The sequence below is a fragment of the Spermophilus citellus genome (assembly GCF_964194105.1).
Source record: "Spermophilus citellus genome assembly, chromosome: 13".
Taxonomy (NCBI): domain Eukaryota; kingdom Metazoa; phylum Chordata; class Mammalia; order Rodentia; family Sciuridae; genus Spermophilus; species Spermophilus citellus.
In genome coordinates, this window is record NC_138193.1 from 14,900,386 (window position 1) to 14,924,332 (window position 23,947).

General features: G+C 53.6%; 1 protein-coding gene across 3 annotated transcripts in view; it reads left to right on the forward strand.

Annotated features, from left to right (window-relative positions):
* The window catches only part of FBLN7 (fibulin 7), a 30,317-nt gene extending 7,361 nt beyond the window's left edge, over positions 1–22,956 (forward strand). Inside the window, exons 2-9 of one of the 3 annotated variants that reach the window (XM_081264671.1) lie at positions 4,891–4,971; positions 5,235–5,394; positions 9,171–9,341; positions 13,075–13,200; positions 16,112–16,261; positions 16,761–16,898; positions 19,093–19,231; positions 20,661–22,956. In XM_081264671.1, coding sequence (XP_081120797.1) covers positions 4,891–4,971; positions 5,235–5,394; positions 9,171–9,341; positions 13,075–13,200; positions 16,112–16,261; positions 16,761–16,898; positions 19,093–19,231; positions 20,661–21,033 — 1,338 coding nt within the window. In that variant the 3' untranslated portion in view covers positions 21,034–22,956. The remainder of the gene's footprint in view (positions 1–4,890; positions 4,972–5,234; positions 5,395–9,170; positions 9,342–13,074; positions 13,201–16,111; positions 16,262–16,760; positions 16,899–19,092; positions 19,232–20,660) is intronic. The other 2 variants (XM_081264673.1, XM_081264672.1) reach the window with 2 other exon arrangements.
* The last annotated feature ends 991 nt before the right edge of the window (positions 22,957–23,947 follow it).

Sequence of the window (23,947 nt, forward strand, 5' to 3'; positions counted from 1 at the left end):
CATGGTTTAAGTGCCTGCTCTTGGCTCCCACCATGACCATCATCGCCCCTGTGACTGTTTTAGAACACAGACAAGAAGGGGACACAGTGTGAGTGTAGAAACATGAGCAGCCAGAGGAGGTAGAGCTCAAAAACTTCCAGCACGCGGGGCTCAGAGCCCAGAGGGAGGCTCTGTGGTGGACTTCCTGTCCACCTGTCTAGGCCTAGGTATCCTGGTGTTGGTCAACTTAAGTGTGGGTGGTGCTGGGAGGCATTGTTCAGAAGCCACTAGCCTTCAATCAGTAGGCTTTAAATAAAAGAGATCACTCTCATGGTATTATGGTTCGGCCTCCTGCAAAAGACGGATCCACCCCTCCCCCAGAGGAGGGGATTCTACCTTTGAGGCTGCCCTTGGACTTGAGCTACAGCCTGCAGACTTCCCTGGTCTCCAGCCTACCAGCCCAGGAGCCGGTTCCTTACAGGCCTCTGTCTTTCTCCATGTGACTTTTAGCATGTTAAATATGTGTGCTATGGATTACACATGGATGATACTTGAGACATACTAAACACGAGTTCTATGTCACACTTATAGGAAGCAGACATATGTTAAATAAGCTTGTTTTGTGTGTATTCCTACTGCCTGCTTCTCCGGAGCACCCTACCTTACGCCAGGGCCCTGGGCCGCTCCCCTGGTGAAATCCTCTCACTCCCCCAAGATGTGTCCCCTTTCCCTGCTCTCAGGCAAGGATGCCGGGTGGGGTCCCTAGGATGAGGGAGTTGAGGAGCGGTAACCGGCCTCCAGTTTGGCCTGGAGGAAGCCTTCGCCCACTTGGGCGTGACTCCCGCTCCAAGGGCGTCAGGTCCTGGCCAGCAGGCGTACATCTGGCAAGTGCATGGTCCCTAGACCTGAAGACATCCAAACATCTGGGTTGCTGTTAGCAACGCGCTGACCTCACACATAGCTGTGGCTCAGGCAGACCAGCGCGAGAGGCAGCCCCTCCAAGTCTGAGGGGTCATCTGTGGCCATCTGAGGCTCTGGACTCTCCTGCCCTAGATGGGACTCTTGAAGGGTCATCAAACCCAGCCTGACACTGAGAAGGAGACCTTTCAGCCACGCCTCGAGGGCCACCTCCCCTTGTGCCCCCACACACCCCTGAAGGCTTACCCTGCCTGCAGGGCCTTGGGAGCAGACTCCAGGTCTGTGAGCTCCAACAGCAGGGGCACCTGGCTAGGACGGAGGGTCAGGCCTACCAGGGTGGGGCGTGGGGACCAGGAAAGCTGGGGTGTCACAGTGATCTTTGGCTATGTCCACCCCTGGCCACAGGTGGGGTCTCAAGGTCTAACATGCCTCTCCTGGGGTGGCCGTGAGCTCTGAGGAACCTTCCATGGATGCTCTGGAGTGAATATGGTGAGAAATTGGCCTGGGGAAGATGTGCTGAGGAGGGGTGTGGCTGGAGTCTTCTGTGGGCCTCGTTCTTCAAAGAGCCTTAGACCACCCCCCTCCATAGCTATTGGCACTGACCTGAATGTTCCAGAACCAGCTATGTCACCTCCCCCCAGCTCAGGAAGAGCTGTGTGGGCCGTGCCTGCTGTTACTTCTCTAACTGTTCAAAGAGTCTCACCCCAGAGATGGCAAATCTTGACCTTTTCCTCCTCAGTGATGGAAGAGTTTCACAGAATGTCTTTTCTTGACCCCATTTCCAACAAGTGACTACTTCAAAGAGGAGGGGATTCTAGTTTTCATTGCTTACTGTCCACAGCATAAGCCAGGGAAGGAGCCGGGTCTGGAAGAAATGGAAACGTTTTGCGGGGATCTCTTTAGGGAGAAGAGTAGAGGGACCCAGAAGAGGCCGGAGGAGTCAGACTCGATGTGGCAGCTTCAAACCTCCTAGGTGCAGTCCCCTCCAGGTGTGCAGTCCTCCCTGGCCAGGGGTTGACCTCGGCCTGTCCATAGCCCTGGTGAGCTTTCCCGCCAGGGTAGGGTGGCACTGAAGGAAGGGATTTGCTCCCATCGCAGCTCTTCTTGGCTCAGAGAGATGGAGCCAGGGGCATGGGAGGGAGGGGAGCAGAACCGAGGCTGAGGGTTGCCCTGCTCTGTGACAGGTACCATGGCCATGCCAGCCTAGAGGAGGAGAGCAGAGGCCAACCCTGAGTCGCTGGCACGCGCGAGCAAGAGGACATTGAGCCTTGTGCACGTGGGTCCCCCTGAGAGCTGGAACCCAATGAAACGCTCACAGATTGTGGTCCTAGGACACAATCTTTGTTTTGATGTTGTTCCTGTTTTGCACTTGGTTTAGCCAAAAGGCTGAGGTGTGGTGTTTTTCTTTGTTTCTGAATTGTTTTGCAGGGAATATGCTGTCCTTGTAGGATCCAGCAAGATGATAAAGTTTGAAAGGGGAAACACTTGGATTCTCAGTCCCCCTCCTGCAACCTCATTTTTCTCCCTTGCAGAGGGACTCAGTTCCACCAGTGCCCATGCTGAGCTCAGGTGGCAGATTCTGAGCTGGCTCTGATGGCTGGTCCTTGGGGACCAGGGACCTGCCTGTTAGGAGCTGCTGCTGCACAGCCCCCCAGATCCCCTGCGGAAGGCACTCATTCTCTGCTTCCCTGGCGCCTGGCCCTGAACCTGGCATGCTGGCCTCCCCAGAGCACCAGGGACCTTCCTGGTACCACGTTTCTGTGTTAGCATCGTCCCAGGAGATCCTGAGGCCCTGGACTTCCCTCAGCGAGAAGGCCTGCAGCCCTTCCATCTCCCCGCTCGCCTGGGTGCTGCCCGAGTTTGCTTGGTCATGAAGGTTTTAATATTTTCCAGTTGCAACCAGGGACATGAGTGTGTCTCACCCCTAATGTCCATCTCTGGGAAAGCAGCTGGTTTCCCTAGAAACAGCTGTGCCTGGAGCCAGGGGCACTGAGGTTGGAGACACTGGCTGGCCTCTTCCCTCCTCCCGTTCCCCTTCCCCGGTCAGGGTTTGGAGCCTACCCCACCACCCAGTCTGGGCAGCTGCCTGATCTTCCCAGCAGAGCCCTTGGCATTGAGTTCTCTCTGCTTCAAGACAGAGTTCTTCCATGTCCACCAGGACAGCTATGGCCCACAGAGCCCTCTCCCAGTTGTCTGGGCCCTGGGCAGCTGTGGAATTCGTGGTGAGGATGTTTCCTCCACCGCTTCCCTGCCCCCACTGTCCGACCTCAGTGCGCACAGGGTTGACCCCGCTGTGGGACACTGAGGTGCAAACATTTCACTCCCTCGTGCAAATTCATCAGTAAGACCATTCATCATACAGGGGCATGTGAGAACCAAAGAGACCGCCCACTGGGCATGGGGACTGGGCTAGAAGTTGCAGGAGCAGGGGACAGCTCTGCTGCTCCTTGGCTACACCCATCTGGGCCAAGTCACTTGATTCCTAGCCTGCCTGTCTTCATCTAGGAGAAGGAGACAAACATATCACAATAACAAACCCCAGTGGAGACTGTCTTCTCCCAGGGTTGCTGCCAGCTCGTGGCTGCCGGTGTTTCTGGAAGAACTCAGGTATTCTCCCCTGTGAGGCACTTCGCCAACAGGACTGACACACAGCCACGGAAACACCTACGAAGCAGTCCTGTTTTCTGTGAGAGGGAGGAGGTGTGGGAACTCGGGCTGGGTGGGTCTCCCTGCTGGGCAGGTAGGGATGGCAGGAGGTCCCTGCCGGTGCCCCCAGGCCCTGCGGGGGAAGGACTGGGGGGTGGGGGAGGAAAACAAACACAACTTCCATTCCAGGCAAGGCTGTGGGGCTGTGCCTCTGAGGCCCTGGTGTGGTGGGGCCAGGAGCCCCCGTGGATTAATGAGTTCCAGGGGCATTTGGCAACACAACTTTGACAAAAGCGTCCATTGAAACCGGCCATGAGTCATCTGCTTGGTAAGAGCAGCGGGGTGCAGGGGCCTGGCAGTCTCGCAGCCTCCCTGGGAGAGCAGACGTGGCTATGTCCACGTGGCCACCGTGGTGGCGTCCAGTGGGCGAGGCTGGCAGCCTCCCAGGCAGCAGAGGCCTCATGCCTCAGTTTCCCAACGGTGCCGCTGGCTTTGAGACAATTTCCCTCAAATCATAAAACTAATACTCTATGGACAAAAAAAATCAGTATAAGAAAAATAAAACTCAACACATAAATTTGTCCCTAAGGATATCCTTGATCTTCATCTTGACCTAGTTCCTTTCTTCCCAGCAGGTGACACAAGTCAGGTCACAAGAAGCTGTGCCCCAGCTGCGTGTGCACAACCTTAGAAGCCAGTGGCCCCGGATGTCAGGTCCCCCAACTCGCCTTCCCCTCTCCCTCCCACGTCCTGGCACTTAAAGTCAATTGAGATTAGAGACTCTGGGATTTTTATCATTGAACATGATGCTTACCTTGCTTTAGGAGTCTATCGATGACAAGCACAGTTCTCAATTTTTCCTTTTTTTTTTTTTTGGCACTTACAAAATCATCAGAATTGGCCAGAGATGGTGGCTGGTGCATACCTGTAATCACAGAGGCCCAGGAGGCTGAAGCAGGCAGATCCTGAGTTCAAAGCCAGCCTCAGCAACTTAGCAAGGCTCTAAGCAACCCTGCAAGACCCTGTCTCAAAATAAAAATTTTAAAAAGGGCCGGGGATGTGGCTTAGTGGTTAACTACCTGGGTGCAATCCTGGTATAAAAAGAAAAAGAAAATTATCAGAGCTGGTCGTTGACTTTTATGAATGCTTCTTTAACTGTATTGAGCTTTTTTCTTATTTTCCCTGGTACACTCGTGTGCACGTACACACACACACACACACACACACACACGCAGATGCATCAATACTGTTTTTGTGGTACTGGAACTTGAACCTAGGGGTTTGCACATGCTAGGCAAGCACTCTACCACTGATACAATCTCATCCCTTTTCATTGTTTTGAGACAGGGAGGGCCTTGTGAAGTTGCTGAGGCTGGCCTGGAACTTGTGATCCTCCTGCCTCAGCCTCCCCAGCCACTGAGATTACAGGTGCAGTCGGGCCCTCATTTGGTTTTTTTTTTTTTTTGAGAGGTGAACTGGGCTATGATACACGTGCATGGGGCTGTCCTCTGGTGACATAACCAGGCAGAGTGGGGCTGGAGTGCTGGGCAGAGAGGGCATCTCAGGAGGCCACTTCCAAATGGTGCTTAATAAGAGAGGTTTGGACCCTGTGTTTGGGGATGTCTGGAAGTCCAGAGCCAGCGCGTGGGTCTGAGCCCGTCCTGATGCAGGGTGGGCTCTTCTCTCCCCAGAACTGTCTCAGCAAACAGCAGCTCCTCTCGGCCATCCGCCAGCTGCAGCAGCTGCTGAAGGGCCAGGAGACCCGCTTCGCGGAGGGCATCCGCCACATGAAGAGCCGACTGGCCGCGCTGCAGAACTCTGTGAGCAGGGTGGCCTCGGACGCGCCCCCAGGTGGGTCCCCGTGTTAGCACTGCTGGGGCCTAGAACCCACTCAAGCGGCCCGCAGTTCTGTCCCCAGCCCAGGTCACCCCTGCAGGAAGCCCTGGACGGCCCTCCCTCCTCCCTCCTCCCTGCCTCCCTGCCTCCATTTCCATCAGAGGGCACATCTTAACCCTGGCTGGTGTGCCTGTGTGTGTGAGTGTGTGTGTGAGTGTGTGTGTGTCTGTGTGTGTCTGTGTGTGTCTGTGCGCGCGCGCGCTCGTATTAAAACAACGCCTGCTGTCTCCCCCGACCTGTCACCCTCTTTCCTCTTACACCTTCATTCTGGGCTACACAGCCACCATGGCCCTATGATCCTGCAGAACTGCCAAAGCAGTTGCTCAATAAATGTGGATGGCATCAATGAATGGATTCCAATTAGTTAGAAATCAATCGTCAATCACGTCTCCACTTTCCTGCCCCTACCCAGTGGGACAGCAATGGGCTTGTCATTTAACAAACTTTTTTTTTAAGCACTCTTAATGGAAATAAGGGCCTTGCACATGCGCGGCAAGCGCTCTACCGTTGAGCTTTACTCCCCATCCTTAAAGGGCTGTTTTTTAGGGCAGTTTTAAGCAAAACTCCTGGGAAAGCGCCAGAGCGCAGGCGCACGCCCCACCCGGTGCTGGCGTCCCGCAGCGGGTCGGCCCCGCTGCTCTGTGCGGGAGTCGGAGGATCGCTCCGTGTGTTCAGGCGTGAAAAGCATCCTCCAGGGATGTTCCAATGCGGGGAGGCGGGGAGGGTCCCGCTTGTCTGTTGAGGTTGCAGCGCGGCCCGAGGCCCCTCTGCAGGGGACAGCTCCGACCGCACAGGGGCGCCTTCCCCTGGGTGACCCTGCGGGCGGGCGCGCTGGACGCGGGCGGGTGCTTTCCTCTGGCTCCATGTCCTGGGGCGGGCGGGGACCGAGCCTCTGGCCTGACCGCACCTGCTCACCGCAGACACACCATCGGGGCGCTCTTTGCGGTGGAGACCGTTTCCTGGGCCGCTACTTTAGAGAAGTTGTGTTGCAAATCCAGAGGCTCAGCGCGGAGCCCCCTCCTGCTTCCCTTGGCTGGGCTCAACCTGCCAATCAAAACTCACCCTTCCGAGGCAGGTGATGCCCAGCCCTCAGTGGGGTTCCACACACCAACTCCAAGGGGCAGTCAGGGCGTCCTTCTCCCTACAGACGGGGAAACTGAGACCAAGAGAAATGGGTTAGCAGCCCCGGGCCCTTGATCCAGTGATTCTATTTTCTCTTGTTAAAGGCTGGACTCCACAGAGCCTGTTCCACGGGATTGCAGAGAACTGCCCGCAGGGAACCCTAAAGCACGCCCTGCCGGTGTCTTCGGCCCCTGTCCACCAGACCCACGGAGAGGCAGTGCTCATGACATAACTCGTCCTCTCATCCCCAGCTTGGGGCTTTCTTCCCTGAGCCAGGTTAGGTTTTTTAAAAGTGGCAAGTTCTCTTTTTAAAAAGTGCCCATCGTGTACTGTGCCTCACAATAGATGCTGGACACAGTGCTGGGTGCGTCACAGGGGTCCAGCCCCGGGACAATCCTATCAGGTTGTCTTGAGGTCCCTGGGCCTCGGGAAGGCCAGACATTGCTCCAGATCAAATGGCCAGTAGCGGGGAAATTATCTTCTGCTTTGTTGTGGGGGCAGGGGCATTTGCTGGGGGTGAGCAAGAATAATTGCTGGTCTTCCTGTTTCTGGCACCAGGCCCTGTGTCTCCCTGACCCCAAGCTGCTGTGATTACTTACCTGCTGATCTCATTCCTTACACACTAACCTCATTCCAAAAGGTGCAGGGAATTCATGTGGCCCTATGTACTCACCAGGACATGCTCATAAAGTGGATCGACCCAGGGGTTCCTCCTCATCCTCCACTAGAGCAGTGGCCTTCAGCTCTCTTTGGGGATGTGATTGACGATTGATTTCTAACTAATTGGAATCCATTCATTCATGCCACCCACATTCATTGAGCAACTGTTATGTGCCAGATACTATTCAAGCTATCTAGGTACAATTACTTGTGTTGCCCCTACAAGTGATTTTTCTTTCTTGAGGGTTTTTGTTTTGCTCTTGGGTTTTTTGTTTGTTTGTTTTTTCAGTACTGAGCATTGAACCCAGAGGCTCTTTACCACTGAGTTACAGCTCCACCCATTTTTTTAAATATTTATTTTTAGGTGTATGTAGATGGACATAACACAATGCCTTTATTTTTTTATGTGGTGCTGAGGATCGAACCCGGGTCCTGCCTGTGCTAGGTGAGCGCTCTACCACTGAGCCACCATCCCAGCCCCAACCCCCCACCCATTTTTATTTTTTATTTTGAGACAGAGTCTCAGTAAGTTGCCCAAGCTGGCCTTCAGCCTGAAATTCTCCTGCCTCAGCTTCCCAAGTCACTGGGATGACAGGCATGTACTATAATGTCTGGCTCTTTCTTGAGGTTTTTAAATATTTCTTCTTCCCAAAGACACCCTATTCCTTTCCCCCTACAGTATTTTAAACTTTGTCAGCATGATAAAGTTATTTAAAAATAACCATGGAGTCACCTATCTCAGGCTCTGGGCAGCACCCTGTGGGCCTGCCAGCCTCTGGATGTAAGCTCCCTCCTGCTTCAGGAACTCCCCATTAATAAGAACCCCTGAGAGCTTCAGGGATCAGCTCCTGCCCTCCTGCCCCTCCAGGCTGCCCTGTGGAGAACCCTTGCTGAGTCTGGCCTGGATGGAGTATCAGGGCACCGTGCGGTGGCAAGCGTGCCCTCTGGGCCTCTTGAGGGCTGGGTTTTGTCTGTCTTGGTCGCAAGTGGCAAATTCTCTTTTTAAAAAGTGCGTTTTACCTGGGGACGCAGGGAGAGCCCAACACATGATGTGTCATTCATCTGCTTGTTCAAGAACCATTTATAGGTCATTCACTAAGCGCCAGGTATAGGGCTGGGGCTGAGGACACAGCAGGGACCAGGCCAGACTGCACCCAACAGAGAATACTAACCCCAAGGTGGAGACAACCCGGCCAGCAAGGATGTTCAAATGGTTGCAAATCTAAGAAGAAAGTCAGGGAGCTGTGGGGCGAGGTGCCCTGGAGGTCTTGGCTGGCCATGGTGGCCGGGGAGCACTCACTCTGGGAGGTTCTAGCATTTGAGTAGAGACCTGAAAAGCAAGAAGGGGCCAGCTGGGAGAAGTTCTGGGGAACATTTCAGGCAGAGAGGACAAAAGCCGAGGCCTGGAGATGGCCTGAACCCAGCCTGTTCAGGACACTTAAAGAACCCTAGTGAAGCCAGGGCTGGTGGTGGACACCTGTAATTCCAGTGTCTTGGGAGGCTGGGGCAGGAGGATCACAGTTCAAGGCCAGCCTCAGCTACTTAGTGAGGCTCTAAGCAATTTAGGAAGACCCTGTCTCAAAAATGTCTGGGGATGTCGCTCAGTGGTTAAGCACCCCTGGATTCAATCCTCAGTACCAAAAAGAAAAAGAAAGAAAGAAACCCAGGGGGCTGGAGCTCCCAGAAAGCAGAGCCAGTAAGTGGCAGCCAGAGAGCGGGGCAACCACAAGAGGGCGGAGTCTGCCCCTCTCTTAGGCTCCCACTTGGTGTCACTGAGCCTTGTTGCGCCTTTCATCAAGCAGGCACCCCAAGAGCCCCTGAGGACTGGGTGAGAGGTGTGTCCTGCACGGCACAGCCTGCAGCGGGACTCACAGAGGTCCACCTCTGTAAGCCAGGAAGCCGACTGTGGCCCGGAGGAGGGCTCCTCACCCTTCCTTTTCTCCTTACAGTTTCCTGCCCGGCGCTGAGCGCCCCACCTGACGGCAGGAAGTTTGGAAGCAAGTACTTGGTCGACCATGAAGTGCATTTTACCTGCAACCCTGGCTTCCGGCTAGTGGGGCCCAGCAGCGTGGTGTGCCTTCCCAATGGCACCTGGACAGGGGAGCAGCCCCGCTGCAGAGGTACGGCCTGCCCAACGCACTGCTCGGGTCTGCTGGGTAGGAAGGGTTGCTCCCTGGGACACTTTCGCTTGATTCTTTAATCATTCCTGGACCACAGAACATAGGGAACTTGTCTTGACTCCAGGCCTGGGCTGATGTCTGCATGAGTTTGCTAAACCCTCACAACAAGGTCATGTTCTTGCATAGAGGGAGATTGAAACCTTGTGGTAAGGTCACACAGCTGGGAACACTCTGACCCCAAAGTCTTTGTTCTTCAACACCTTCCTCTGCCCTGGATTCTGGCAACTGGGTCTTATTAGTTGGGGGCAAGAAGCCACCCGTGCTTGAGGAGAGGGACAAGAGGCAGGGCCTGCAGTGGTCACTCTGTTCTGGGGTTGCAGTCTGCTTGTGAGCTGCAGGGGTCCCTCAGGATGGAGGAAATCCCTCTGGTGTCCTTTGTGTCTGTAGACAGGCTCAGGGAGAGTGCTTTGAGATGTGTGGACGCAGGACACGATTTTTTTTTCTTTATGCTAGTTTGAAAACAGAACTTTATGATGTGGAGTGCCGGGTTTCAGTTCTAGCAACTAAAAGGCTCAGGGGTCATTCCAGTTGAACTGGGCTGACTGGGCTGTGCAAAATAACCACACAAGAGACACAAATACCTTTTTCTTTGGGGGTCTCTGTGACAACTCCTCTGACCTTAAGGGTCAGCAGGAAGAGAGAGAGTGAGAGCACATGCTGACCCCTTTTATTGAGAAGAAGCTATTCAAATGAGGCAAGAGAACAGGTTTCAGGGGGGCTGAGTCTATCTTCATGATGTCCACTGTCAGCAGGTTGACTGACACCTAGGTAGGCCAATCAGGTAAATTCCTGCTGAGAGCAGAGTGTCAAGGCAGCTGCAGTCCGCTAACTTGGGAGAAGCCGTGTCCAGCAGCTGCTGAGAGATGGGTAGTGACCTACGAGTACTTCACTGCAGCCACCACAGGGTGACCACCATGCCCAGTTTATACTTAGATGAAAAATACCCTTATCTAACCCATTCTAGGACTTGCCACCACCTTGCTCCCTATGCCAACCCTTCCCAAATGTTAGTATACGTGGCCCTGGATAAGTCCAGGTGGGCTGCACCATGTGGTCCTCTGGTGGGGAAGGACAAATGGCCAGGAAGGAGGCTGCAGAGACAGAGCTCAGGATAAGTCTGGAATGAGTGGGGAGTTGAAGATCAAGAATCAGAAGAGCACCACGTGGGACCATGGAAGAGGTCAGCAGACTCACCGCCATGGTTGGCAGGCAGGACCGTCCACTCCACACAATGATCTTCCAGGGAGAATCTGACTTCGGTGAGGGGCTACTTAGCTCTCCCAAGACATCAGGCAAAAGGCAGTGAGCCTGTTCGGATGTCCCCCCTGGCCAGTGGGTACGAACCCTCTGTCTAGTGTAGCTTGCTTGTGACTGGCACCACACTGGCTGGTTAGGGCCCCAAATCCATCAATGCTCTGAAACTCTCAGGATCTTCTCTGCTTCTAGTAATAGCAGGAACAAATACAGGGTGTTTCTCAAAGTTGAGTTAATATCAGTAATAACTAGAGAATATACTAAAAGTGCCGATTTCCTTGGTCTCCAGCTGGGCGGGTCTTTGGAGGCCTCAGTGCCTGCTTCCCGTGAGCTGTCTGGGTGGCTCTGGAGCACACTGCACAGAGTCATGGAGGAGGTCCTGCTCAGCGTGGGGAGTCCTCCCTCATGACGAGAGCACCAAGGTGGAGAAATCAGACAGGCCCAGGATCCCTGGAAGACACCCTCTTCAAGTCGCAGAGACAGAGCTCAGCTGGGGGGCACCAGGGGTCCCACCTCTGTCACGCAGCTCTTTTCCATGCCTGGGCTCCTGGCCCCCACGTTTGTAGCTCTCTGCCCGAACACATCCTCCCAGGTCTCTTCTCTGATCCACTCCTCTTGTCATCTGAATCACACGATGCTCACCATAAATGCACGCTCTCTTCAAGGACAGAGAATATGGGTGGTATCCAAACAGTGAGCCAGCAGCACCAGGCCATCGAATGCCTCTGACTGCACCTCAGATTAGAAATGTGAGCGGGCGTTGTGGTGCACACCTGTCATCCCAGCTCAGGAGGCTGAGGCAGGAGGATCACGAGTTCAGAGCCAGACTCAGCAACTTAGCAAGGCCCTAAGCAATTTAGCAAGACCCTAGCTCTAACTTAAAAATAAGAAGGCTGGGGATGTGGCTCAGTGGTCAAGCACCCCTGGGCTCAATCCCTGGTACAAAAAAAAAAAAGGTTAGAAATGTGGGGAGTTTGTATGGAGCCTGTCAATAAATGAGCATCCTAGGCAGATCCAGAGAAGGCAACAGGACGAGTCCAGGGGCACCTGTGTGTGTATGTGTCTGGCCACTGAGGCCCCAGCACCCCTCCCACAGACTCCAGGTGGAGGCCAGACTCTGTATCTTCCACTGGAGGCCCCCAAAGAGAGGCAGTGGCCCCCAGCCCTTGGGGTCAGGCTGAAAGACACCAGTGTTCACACCTCTTGACTCTCTGCCCACCTCTCCATGGCTTAGTGGTGGCCCACTCTTGGAGTGGGCTGGTGGCAATGATGGGGCTGGACCACAGGTCCACACAGCAGTCCAAGCTCCATGGCATTTGTGAGCAGTTGTTCCAGCTCCAGTCCTGGAAACTGGTCACCTGAGAACAGAATGGCTGGCGGAGGGCACAACCAGGCTGAGGTTACAGAGCCATGGAAATGGGTCCTGTCCCCTGGGCAAGTGACATCTGCACAGTCTGGGCCCTATGGACAAACAGAAGCCCTCAGACAGTTTATATAACAAGGCAGCCCCACAGGAAGCCAAAGTCCTCTTGAATCCCCCCAAACAAGGCTATGATTCTCCTCAGGCAAAGCACCTCCCTCTTAGAGGGGGCTCTTACGTTGATGAGGGCAAGGGTTCAAGTTCCCATATGCTGCCAGCAGGTCAGCAGGCAGACCTCTTCTTCCTGCGCAGATGACTTGTACCTGGACTGAAACCCGTCTTAGGAAATCCATAACAAGCACACAGCCTGAGGGCTTTGAAAATCATCTTTACATAACTAAGATATGCAAATGAGTGTTGGGGAAAGTGGACGCATATTAAAAGCTATAAATAAGCCAAGAACAATCACCTAGCACTCAGAGAAAAATGCAGTGCACTTTTACAGTCCGTGTGTCTACCTAGAGCTCTTCCACAGACCTGTCGAGGGCATGAGCAAGGAATGGCATTACTGAAAAGTCGATCACTCCTACCTGGTGAAGCATAGGAGAGCTTGCGGCTGTGAAACTGGGGGACTCATTGTTCCCATTCCCAGCATCCTGCTGGGCTATCCCTCCCCTTGACAACACCCCTGAATTTCACTCCTGTTTAAAGGTTGTTCCACTTTGATGCTGGCTAATGGGGACAGAGGGAGTGGGCAAGAGGACAGAGGCCTCCGCCTGGTTACAGCTGTCTACACTGCAGCTTTGCACACTAAATCAGTGCCTCCAGTGGAGCACGGCCGAGTGCCAGGCCCACTCCTCACAGAGAGCAGGGTTACTGAGGAGAGGAGCCAGGGCAGCACATCAGCCACGAGGCCCCCTCACAGCAGGTGGAGAGGGCTGCCAGGTCAGGTGGGAGTAGACAGCTGGAGGAGTGCCGCGACAAAGGAAGTTGGCTCATGATTGCCTTTTGTTTTAGAGCTGGAATCACATCTGTGTTTGGGAATCCCTTCTCTCCTAGGTACCAGCGAATGCTCCAGTCAGCCTTGTCAAAACGGCGGAACGTGCGTCGAAGGCGTCGGCCAGCACAGGTGCATCTGTCCCCCAGGGAGGACTGGGAGTCGCTGTCAGCATCAGGCTCAGACTGGTACGTAGCTGCTGCTGGCTGGTGGCAATGCTCCACTGCAGGGAGGTGAGGACCCTTGTCACTGTCACCAAACACAGATGTGTTGGGAGCTCAGTGCCCCTCAGTGGAGTGTGTCTGTCCTCTCTGGTGGATATCCTCCCGTCCCTAAGGTGGTCACTTGGAGGGAACCTGGCTCTTCCGTGCAACCCAGTAGCTCCGCCCGTGAGGATGTGGCTGGGAAGCCTCACTGTGGTCCTCTGCTCCATCAGCATCTCAGCCAGCAGAAGTCTTTCCTCCAACCTTCACGTGCTACAAGATGGGCAGTTTCTGATGCAGTTCAAAGCATTTGAAAATCTCAACAGCCAGACATTTGAGTAGTGAGTCCCAGTATATTCCCAGCAGAGGTTTAATGTGCCACACGGTGGCTCGTTTTGCACATGGCAAGAAAACCTCATGACAAGAGACCTGTGGAGAATGGACAGGGTTCCCATGCTCTGCTCAATCAAGACTTCTATTAAAAAAGAAAGAAAGAAAGAAAGAAAATTCAACCCAAAGATGTTCTTTTCCTTTGCCAGAAAAGCCTGGTGGGGTCTCTGTGGGGGAAGTGTACTGGTGGATGCCCAAGGTCAGGTTTGAATAGTGCCCCCGGGGATTTGCCTCTCACTGTGCCTGAACTAGGCTAGTGAGTCAGCCTGCTGGGTGCTTCCTCTAGGGGAGCCCAGGGCCCCTGTAGCTCCTGTCCTGGGGCCGATTTCTGGGAGAGGGGGGCAGAGGCTTCTTGGCAGCCCCACTGTCTCTGTTTACAAACAAGGGGAGAAGAAACGGCCCCCACCCCAGTCTTGGTCACTGAATATTCTACCCACCCACCTCATGTTGAGATTTCTTTTGCTGTAGGACCTTCAGGAAATTGTCCCTCGGGTCCAATGGTCACTGTGAAATATCTGTATGACCAGAATCCTCACCATGTTAAGGCTCTTAAAGCAGGAGACAGAAATGTTATCCACCAGTTGGTGGTCCGGATCCACCAGCTGGCGGGCCAAGCGGGAGGCTGCAAGTCTAACCTTCTAGCACCTCCTGGGGTTTGAGTACACCCTTTATAGTCCAAAACCACATTAAAACATAAGTGGCTGTTGCTACGATTCAAAACCATGAACAAACATCATGAGATCTAAAATCATAAGCGGAAAAGGGAGTGGGCCCAAACCTCCCTAGTTGAGTACAAATTAGGGAATGGTTACTAATGTGTAGACAATCAATCTCTTTCAGGGTACATAGTCCAAATTTAAAAACCGGGAACCAAAGGCAGAGGACTTTTACATTATGTAAGAATTGTCATTTTGTGTTGCCAAACATGCTTTGCTAAGGAACCGCTGATGGGCACAGAGGCAGGGCTTTCCCTGGGAGAAGCATTTCTTACATGACGTGGAGTCTCAGGGCAAAATGGAGTCTGTTTGATTATTGCCCAAGTAGCCTGGCCCATTACAACCAGGAAGGTGAAAGCGGTCGTTAGTAGGTACATCTATCTAATGCCAGCTCTTGTTCTTACAGTATCTGTGAAAGGCCAGCAGACATCTGAGCTCTTGCTCACCTGCCCGGAGCTAGAACCTTCTTTTCCTTCCCCTCAGGGGGCCTGTGTCCTTGCAGCTGAGGTGGGGGAGCCTGTCTCCAAATGTGTGTGTGTGTGTGTGTATTTTTTTTTTTTAAGACAGGTCTTACTATATTGCCAGCTGGCCTTGAACTCCTGGGCTCAAGTGAGCCTAGCCTCTTGACTGACTCAGTCTCCCAAGTAGCCAGAACTACAGGCATGTCCCCCAATTTCTTTTTAAAAAATCAATTCATCTTATTTTAATTGTGATAAAATATAAATGACATTTGCCATTAATCACCACATTCACACCCTATTGCTTGCTACGCCAACCAGCCATCTCCAGGGTGCTTTCATCTGCTAGACTTGGAATTCTGTCAGATTCCCCCTACCTCGTTCCTGCCACCAGCCCTGCCCACCTCGCCTGCCCCATGGACTGGACAGCAGGTGCCCCCTGTGAGTGGAGTCACAGGGGACTGTTGTCCTCCTGTGCCTACCAGGAGTCCTCCCACTAATTCCTCTCCAATTTCCCTTAACCACATAAGAGCTCCAAATCCTTTGAAAACTTTGTAAAAATAGTTAGAAAACTAGTTTCTGTTCTTGGTAACACACACACCCACACACACCCCAAAAAAATAGAGACCCAAAGTTTTGAACTCCAAGGATCACTGTTGTCCCTGGAGTTCAAGTGTTTTTTAAAAAGAAGGGAGCAAAAATTTGCTCCCCAAATGTAGGCTCTCTCTTCACTCATTGCTTCTTTTGCTGAGAAGAAGCTTGAATGTTCTCTCTTATAAGTGGATGCTGATCCATAATGGGGGGGGACATGGGAAAAATGGAAGAGCTCTGATGGAACAAAGGGGAGGGAGGTGGAAGGAGGAGCATGGGGCAGGAAAGGTGGTGGAATGAGATGGACATCATTACCCTAAGGTACATGGATGGCTGCACGTACGGTGGGACGCTATGTCGTGCACAACTAGAGAAATGAAAAGTTGTGCTGCAGTTCTGTACACTGGATCAAAATGCATTCTGCTGTCATACCTAATTAAAATACACTGATTAAAAAATAAAAAGCGCTGGGGATGTTAAGCAAATAAAAGGAAGGGGGACTTCGCGCCCTGGCAGGCCTTGGCGGGGACAGTCCGGTGGCCTGCGTCTCCACGCGACATCTCACTCGGGCGCCCCCGGTCCTCGCGGCTTGGGCGCCCTGCCGGGGTCCTGGAGACCTGCGCGTCTTCCTTCTCCACTCCAGGGGCAGCGCTCGGGAAGGGCCGCGCGGGGCTCCCCAGGGCTAGGCCCCGCCGCAGGTGCACCCGGCCGGCACTGAGGAGTCCCGTCTTCTCCCCGCAGCGGCCCAAGAGGACGAGGACGAGGGCGACGTGGCCGGCGACCCTGCCTTCAGCCGCGCACCCCGCTGTGCGCAGGTGGAGCGGGCGCAGCACTGCAGCTGCGAGGCCGGATTCCACCTGAGCGCCGCGGCCGGCCGCAGCGTCTGCCTGGGTAGGCGCGGGCTCGCGGGGACCCCGGGACACGCGGGGAGTGGGCGGGGCTCCCACCGCAGCCCGCCCACCTGCAGGGAGCACGCCCCGCCCTGGGCACGCGGGAAAGGAGAGGGTGGGGCGGAGGACGCTTCCTGGGCGTGGTCTCGGAAATCCCCGCCCACTTCGCTGTTTTGATGTTAAACAAATAGATGTAGCTTCTGGGTAGACCGTGGGGGTGCTCCTCAGAAAGCCAGCCTAGAGAAAGCAGCGGGGCGGGGTGGGGATCCCAGGCGCCTCCCCTTGTCGGATCCCGGCCCCGCCTACGTGCCCAAGCCACGCCCCTTCGTAGCTTGAAGAGCTCTGAGCCCTGTTATCCCTGTGCTCTACTGCGGCTCAGGCTCAGCAGCTACCCCAAGTCCAACAATAGCCTCAACTGCTAGAGAATGGGGCCACCCTAGTTGGTGGCTGGATGACACCGGCTTCGTGGCTCCTGAAGTCAGCGGCCTTTCTCTCCTCAGATGTGAACGAGTGTGAACTCTATGGGCAGGAGGGGCGGCCCCGGCTCTGCATGCATGCCTGCGTGAACACCCCGGGCTCCTACCGCTGCACCTGTCCCAGTGGATACCACACCCTGACTGACGGGAAGACCTGTGAGGGTGAGTGAGCTGCAGCAGGGGCAAGTGGCCCTGGGTCTGGACAGTACCATCTGTACCTGATCACCACCTGCTGCCGCCACTCATCCTAGCCCCGACCTCACAATCAGGAGTCCCTCCCCCCTCACCCCCCCCCCCCCCCGTTAGGGGAGTCAGTGTCTCAGGTCCATTGATCTTTAAACACAGCAACAAAAGGGCCTCTCAAAACCAGACCATGCCATCTAAATAGGAAATGAGTTGCTTAACCTGTGGGAGTGACTGTTTTCAAGGTCAGATCATTTCCACCCAGCTGGGGCTGGACCCAGAGGCAGAGCAGCCAGTCAGACACTTCTGATGTACAACCTGGAGAAGCCCATCAGATTCCAAGGCCCTGTATGGGCATCTGCAAGGCCACCCTTAAAAGGGATGATACCTTACAGTCACTGTGCCTCCATGTGGCCAGATACACAATGCTGGCCATGTCCATGTCCTTCCGAAGGCGGAAGGCCCAGGGACTGGCAAGAGTGAAGACTGCCACTATCCTTGGGCTTGAGCAGTGAGGAGAGGATGGGGTTTATCAGAGCCTCCTAGATGGCTGGGGGGATGCAAATGGCTGGGGTGGGGTGCAGATAGCTGGGGGGGCTGGTGGCCACCACCAGATCTGGCCCCAGGCAGGGACCCTTCAGAGGAGCACACACCCACCCTCCTGCCTCCAATCTGCCAGCCCAGCTGAGAGTCCAGAGGGCTGAGAGTCCAGAGAGAGCCCAGGCCAGTGAGCCTCCTAGAACAGAGGGGGTTGGATGGGCACAGGTAAGAAGGACATGCCTGGCTTAGGTTCTACCCCGTGTTGAATCCTGTCCCTCAGTCCTGGGGGACTGGGTTGAGCTTTCTAAGGCTGGTTCCAGGAATGGTGACAAGGGGCCTTCATGGACAAGTGGGAGTGGGAGGCACCCAGGGGGCAGGGGAAGAAGTGTAAGTGGGAGTGGCTGGCAGAATGGAGAGGCTGAGAGCTCTTGCAACAGTCACTGTTGTCACCAGCCCCAGGGACAGGGACATACCAACAGCAGGCCTCCTGTGACCCCACCTCTCAAGTGTTGACATTAATAAACACAAATAGTCCAGTTCTCCACAGCAGCTCGTAGTCAGAGCTTGGTAGTCTCCGTCATCCCTGGAGGGTACGTTCCAAGACCCCCAGTGAATGCCTGCAGCCAAAGCTGGTATCCAGTCCTGTGTACATACCTATGTTCAGTGCAGCTTATAAATTAGGCACAGTAGGAGATTAACAGTGAAAACTAATATTAGAGCAATTATTAAAATATACTCCAATAAAACTTATCTATAACATGAATTATTTCTAGAGTTTTCCATTTCATATTTGTGGATCATGGTTGACCACTATTAACTGAAACTGAAAAAAACAAAACTGTGGATGGGGAGGGACTGCTGTAGACAGCCCAGGCTCCTCCGGGTGCCAGACCCTGAGCTCTGGTGCTGCAGCAGGCCTCTGGCGAGAACTGAATCTACTGACGTAGAACCACCGCACACTGGCAGGACCCACAGCTCTGCTCTCCCCCCATGTATCCCCGTGGACACAGTACACTGAGGGCAGTGCTGCCCTCTAGGGCAGTGGCAGGGGCCTCCTCCATGTGCACACCTGGGCATGTTCAGGAAGAGGTGGCTCCCTGCTAACTTCTCTTGGGGGTCCCCTGCAGGCTCAGGGGGGTCCACCTCTGGGACTGGAGTAGCAGGAGGCATCCAAGGAGCCCCAGCCCATCCCACAGCTCATGGAGGCCCACAGAGGACTGCTTGAAGTGGGGAGAGATGGTCTTCAGCGGGGGGACTCCCTGGGTGCTTGGAAGGAGAGCAGAGCAGGGAGTGTCTGCATCTGGTGGAGGAAGAGCCCAGGAGGAAGGTTTTTCTGGAGATTTGAACCTCAGCATGCAAACACCAACACAGAGGCCTTTGGGCTGAGAGGGAGGGAAGGAGGTCAGACCTTGGGGAGCGTGCTCCCCAGTATGGTTCTGCAGCATTTCTGCAGGCCCCTGGTCTAGATGGCTGGGGGTGGTTCCTGCCTGAAGATAAGTGCCATTTGAAAGTCCGTCCACCTTGTGTGGAGTGCTGCACTCAGAGCCTGTTGGGGCCGCTCCTGTGGTTTGGTGATGGAGGGAAAGTCAGGGGTGGGTGGATGTTTACCCTGGGTTCCTGTCTTGTATTTCAGATGTTGATGAGTGTGCTGGTCCACAGCCCGTGTGCCCGCAGGGGACCACATGCATCAACACTGGGGGAGGCTTCCAGTGCGTCAGCCCTGAGTGCCCCGAAGGCAGCCACAATGTGAGCTACGTGAAGACTTCTCCCTTGTGAGTACAGCCAGGGCCACCCACAGCTCTTTGCACCCAGGCTCCCACCTGTACTTGTGGCAGGGCTGGATGCCTCCAGGCCTTGGAGGAGGGAGCAGCTGTGTCACAGGAAGGATGAGGGCCAGGGAGCTGGGCAACCAGCTTCTCTGAGCTCCCATTTCCCTTTAGGGGTTTGCATTTAACACTTTGCCATAAGAACCCATCTTGTCACGGGAGAGTAATGCACCAAGGGCTCCCCTGCCACAGATGATGGTGGCACTACAGCCACCTGTGGGCATGGCCAGGGAGGGCGACCAGACAGAAGCAGCTGCCTCTGATGTTACCTTGAATCCCACAGCAGCCAGAGGCAGGTATACATGACACGATTTGGAAGATGGTCATTTTCTCAACTCCACGTAGCTGGTAACTAATGGACCGAGTCATGCTGTGATTCCCTGCACTTTGTGTTACATCATCTGCTTTTCCAACAGTGCTAGAAGGTTCAATGCCCAGTATGCTCCACACTTAAACAGTAGAATTGCCTTTTTATGGGAGATGGACATTTAAGGGGAATAACTATCCCTAGCACAAAGCCCCCACACTTCTCAAAAAGATCCTGAGAGCCCTCACACTATCTTTAAGATGCAGAGAAGTGACTTCATAAGCTTAGTTATTTAAGTTGCTCTTTGGATCAAAGCAGAAATTAGAAGCATCAGGAAAAATGTGTGGCACCTAAGAGTGACAGTTATAAAAGAGAATGAGGACTCCAGAACCTTCCTAAAGGAAGGGACCTGTCTGTTGTGGCCTCCAGGGACATGAGATTAACAGGTGAGTGTGATATTTGATCTGCAAAATCATGATGGTCAGAATCACCAGACACTAAGTTTTATTTGTCTTTTGTGTTTGATAAGATAGAGAAATATGGAAAACTTTTCTATGGGACCCTGATTCCAAGTGGGTAAGGAAGACAGGGTTTCCTGCTTTAAGAATAAAAGTCATTGTATTTGGAAAGCTCGTGTGTTGTCCCACACTGCAGCTGACTGTGGGGGTCCCTCCATGACAGGGGGAGGTCTTCCCACCTGCAGAAAGGGGACCTGGTTTGAATTCCAGTGTTGCTATCATTATGAATCTTCCCAGGCTTCGTTTTTCTTTAAAAACTAAAATAATAGCACTTCAATATAGACGTGTATACACACACACACACACACACACACACACACACTCCCCACATGAGTCAGCATGGCTCCCAGGACTGGAATAGATGCAGAGTCCCTTCCCTGGACATGCCTGACGCCAGCCACATTCACTTGCCTGCAGCTCCAGAGCTCCTGGGTGAGGGACTCAGGGCTGGGGAAGGCCCCCTGGTGATTTTTGCAAGCTGGCAGGTCAGGGAAGGGGGCCCTCTAGAGCTTCCCCAAGTCTGACTGCGTCCATCTTGCCTCTGCTCCAGCCAGTGTGAGCGAAACCCCTGCCCCATGGACAGCAGGCCCTGCCGCAGCATGCCCAAGACCATCTCCTTCCATTACCTCTCTCTGCCCTCCAACCTGAAGACACCCATCACGCTCTTCCGCATGGCCACAGCCTCGGCCCCCGGCCGACCTGGGCCCAACAGCCTGCGGTTTGGGATCGTGGGTGGGAACAGCCGTGGCCACTTTGTGATGCAGCGCTCAGACCGACAGACGGGGGAGCTGATCCTCGTCCAGACCCTGGAGGGGCCGCAGACGCTGGAGGTGGACGTTGACATGTCAGAATACCTGGACCGCTCCTTCCAGGCCAACCATGTGTCCAAGGTCACTATCTTTGTGTCCCCCTATGACTTCTAAGGGTTGCCTGGGGGTGGGGAGCGGGGGTGGAGATATGGGCTGATTCCTCTACCCCAAGGACTCAACTGTGGGCACTGACTGTGACAGATGTCTCTTCCCTCTGCCTTGCCCCTGCCCTGTCACCCAGGCTCAGGAGGGTGACCACAAAACTCAAACTGCCACATCCCATTTTTGTCTTGCTTTAAGGCTCTCCCCTTAGATGATGCAGTTTCTCAGATCTGTCTTGTTTTGTTTTTCTTTTTCTTTTTTTTTTTTTAAGAGGCTGGGCAGCTTTTCAAAATGCTGCATGAATGGCATTGAATTTGTACCATCTGGGGAGGGGACGCTCATGGCGTGTGTCCCAGATGGTGGCCAACCATTCTGCATTATTACAGACCTTGCTAGGAACAAAGTGCGTCTACCCTGTGCACTTGGCGGAGGTAGTTTCCTCCCACCCCAGCCTTATGGTGTCCCTCTCCCTTCTGTGGCACGCCTGCCAGCCTTTGTACCCGAGAGCCATGGGAGGGCCTGGACCTTGATCCTTCCAGACCAAGGAACCGACGTTAAAGCTGGATTCTGCCTGATTACTTTCCCTTTTGAGAAATCACATCTCAAAAACACAGCCTGGTGTCAGAGCTGAGGAAATAAAATCTGTCGCTCCTCCCTGCCCCCTCTGACTTCTCGCTGAGCACGCTGAGCACAAGACAGCCCAGTTCCTTCTGGGAGGGGACAGTGGGCTCTCTTCCTGCCTGGGGGTTGGACACACTGGAATAAATGAATAAGAGAGAAAGCACAGGGTAATCCTTGGGTTGGGTCCACCAGTCTCATTTGTCTTGGCTGCATGAGTGACTGGAAGGACATTGGGCACGGACAGTTTAGGAAAATGCTCACACCGACTGGATTCTGTGGCTTCCTACTTCTGGCAGAAGAACTGAGGGGTGAGACCCTTCAGACGACCAAAGCAGGAAGATTGGCCAGGACGGAGAAGGGGTGGGGAGGGGCCGCTCCAGTGAAAACCCCGAGGCTAGTGGGGCTGGGCGGAAGGTCCATACCCAAGCTCCTGGTAGTCCACTGGTGAGTTTCCCTCATACATATTTTATTTAAAAACTCTGACCTGGGCATGGTGGGCATGCCTCACGAGACTGAGGCAGGAGGGTTGAAAGTTCAAGGTCAGCCTTGGCTATTTACTGAGATCCTGTCTCAAAGAGAAAAGATAACAGCTGGAAGTATTTTATAGAATTGGAAGAAAAAAAGCAAAAATTCAAAATGGCAGCTGGGATTATAACTCACTGGTTGGGCACCCCTGGGTTTAACGCCCCAGTACTGCAAAAAAGAGAGAGGGGTGGCGAGACGGCGCCAGAGGAAGTGTGTCCTTAGTTTGCCAACCAAGCTTCTTATGAAGGTGGTTTCTGGCATGGTCTGTCCTTGTTCTCTTTGTGGGACAAAAAAATGAGACATGGTCAAGAGTTGCTTTTGAAATTTTCCTTCTCCCATGGGCTCAGCAATTCAGCTGCTGTCTATCGGCAGAACAGGGATCTGAAAACCTGCTTTTCTGGGTTGATACAAGACTTACTCATCATCATCCGCAGCCCTGTACTTCCAATGGTGATGTGAGGGTCCAAAGCCCACACCCCAACCAACCAGCTGTGCAGAATCCAGGCAAGAGAGCCCAAGAGCCCGCCACGCGCCTGCAAGTGAGAGTACTGTGCCGCTCCTTCCTCCGCCAGGGTTGGGGTAGCTGGGAGAGACAAGCCTTTCACCTCCCAGCACACTGGCAGTGGTCTGGGGGTCCACTGAGCAGGTGCCCCCCTAAACCAGTACATGACTAGTTTGACGCCAGCCAGGCCCAATGTAAAGCAACATGTTCATCACCAAGATGGGCCTTCATCAAACCTGCTGCCCATTTATGAAATTACATGCTAAGCCCCAGACCCCGTAGCACCCAAATATGAATGCCTGACTGCTTGGGGCTCGTGGATAACAGCTGAGACTTTCCCTCAGGCAATGTCTTGTTCTTTGTGCTGGGCTAGTCAGCTTTTCATTACTGTAACAAAATCAAGTGGTAAGCAGAAAGGGTTATTTTGGCTCATTTTTGGTTTTTTGGCTTATTTTGGTTTTGGAGGTTTTAGTCCAGATCACTCCATTGTTCTGGGCCTGTGGCGATCGAGGCAGCAAACCATGGCAACAGCGCATGTCACAGCAGAGCCAGGAATCAAGAAGGGCAGGGGACCAGGGCCCACATCCTCTTCCAGGGCATGTCCCCAGTGATGTACAACCTCCTCATTAGGTCCTGCATCTTTAGCTTCCACCAACTCCCAATAGAGTGCCAAGTTTGGGACCAAGTCTTGAGCACACGGACTTTGGGGACACTGCAGATCCAAACTGCAGCAGCACACCTCTCCTCACTCTCCCCAGTGGAAACCTACCGCTCCATCCTCCCTGGCTTCAGTCCAGGCTGGCTAGGGTAGCCAGCCATTAACAGGTGTTAATGTTCACCTCTTTCCTGCTGGTAAGTTTCATATGCTCTGGGGCGAACTTTAAAACATTTACATAAACTTGCAAACACATAAAAAAGCAGAGAGCGTAGTATAATGCATGCCATGTGTCAATCGCCAGCTTTGACAGTCAACGCGTGACCTCTCACCCCACCTCGGGACGATTTTGAAGTAAGATCCTAGATATCAGTTCATTTCATCTGTAAAGTTTTCAGCACGTGTCTCTGAAAGATAAGGACTTTAAGAATAACCTCAATACCATTCATATCTGAAAAATGAACAATGGGGGCTGGGGATATAGCTCAGTTGTTAGAGAGCTTGCCTCGCATGCGCAAGGCCCTGGGTTCTAATCCCCAGCACCACAAAATAAATAAATAAGTAAAAAATAATGGTTGCTCCACTCCTTCAAATAATCATTCTTCACATTTCCGAGTGATTCA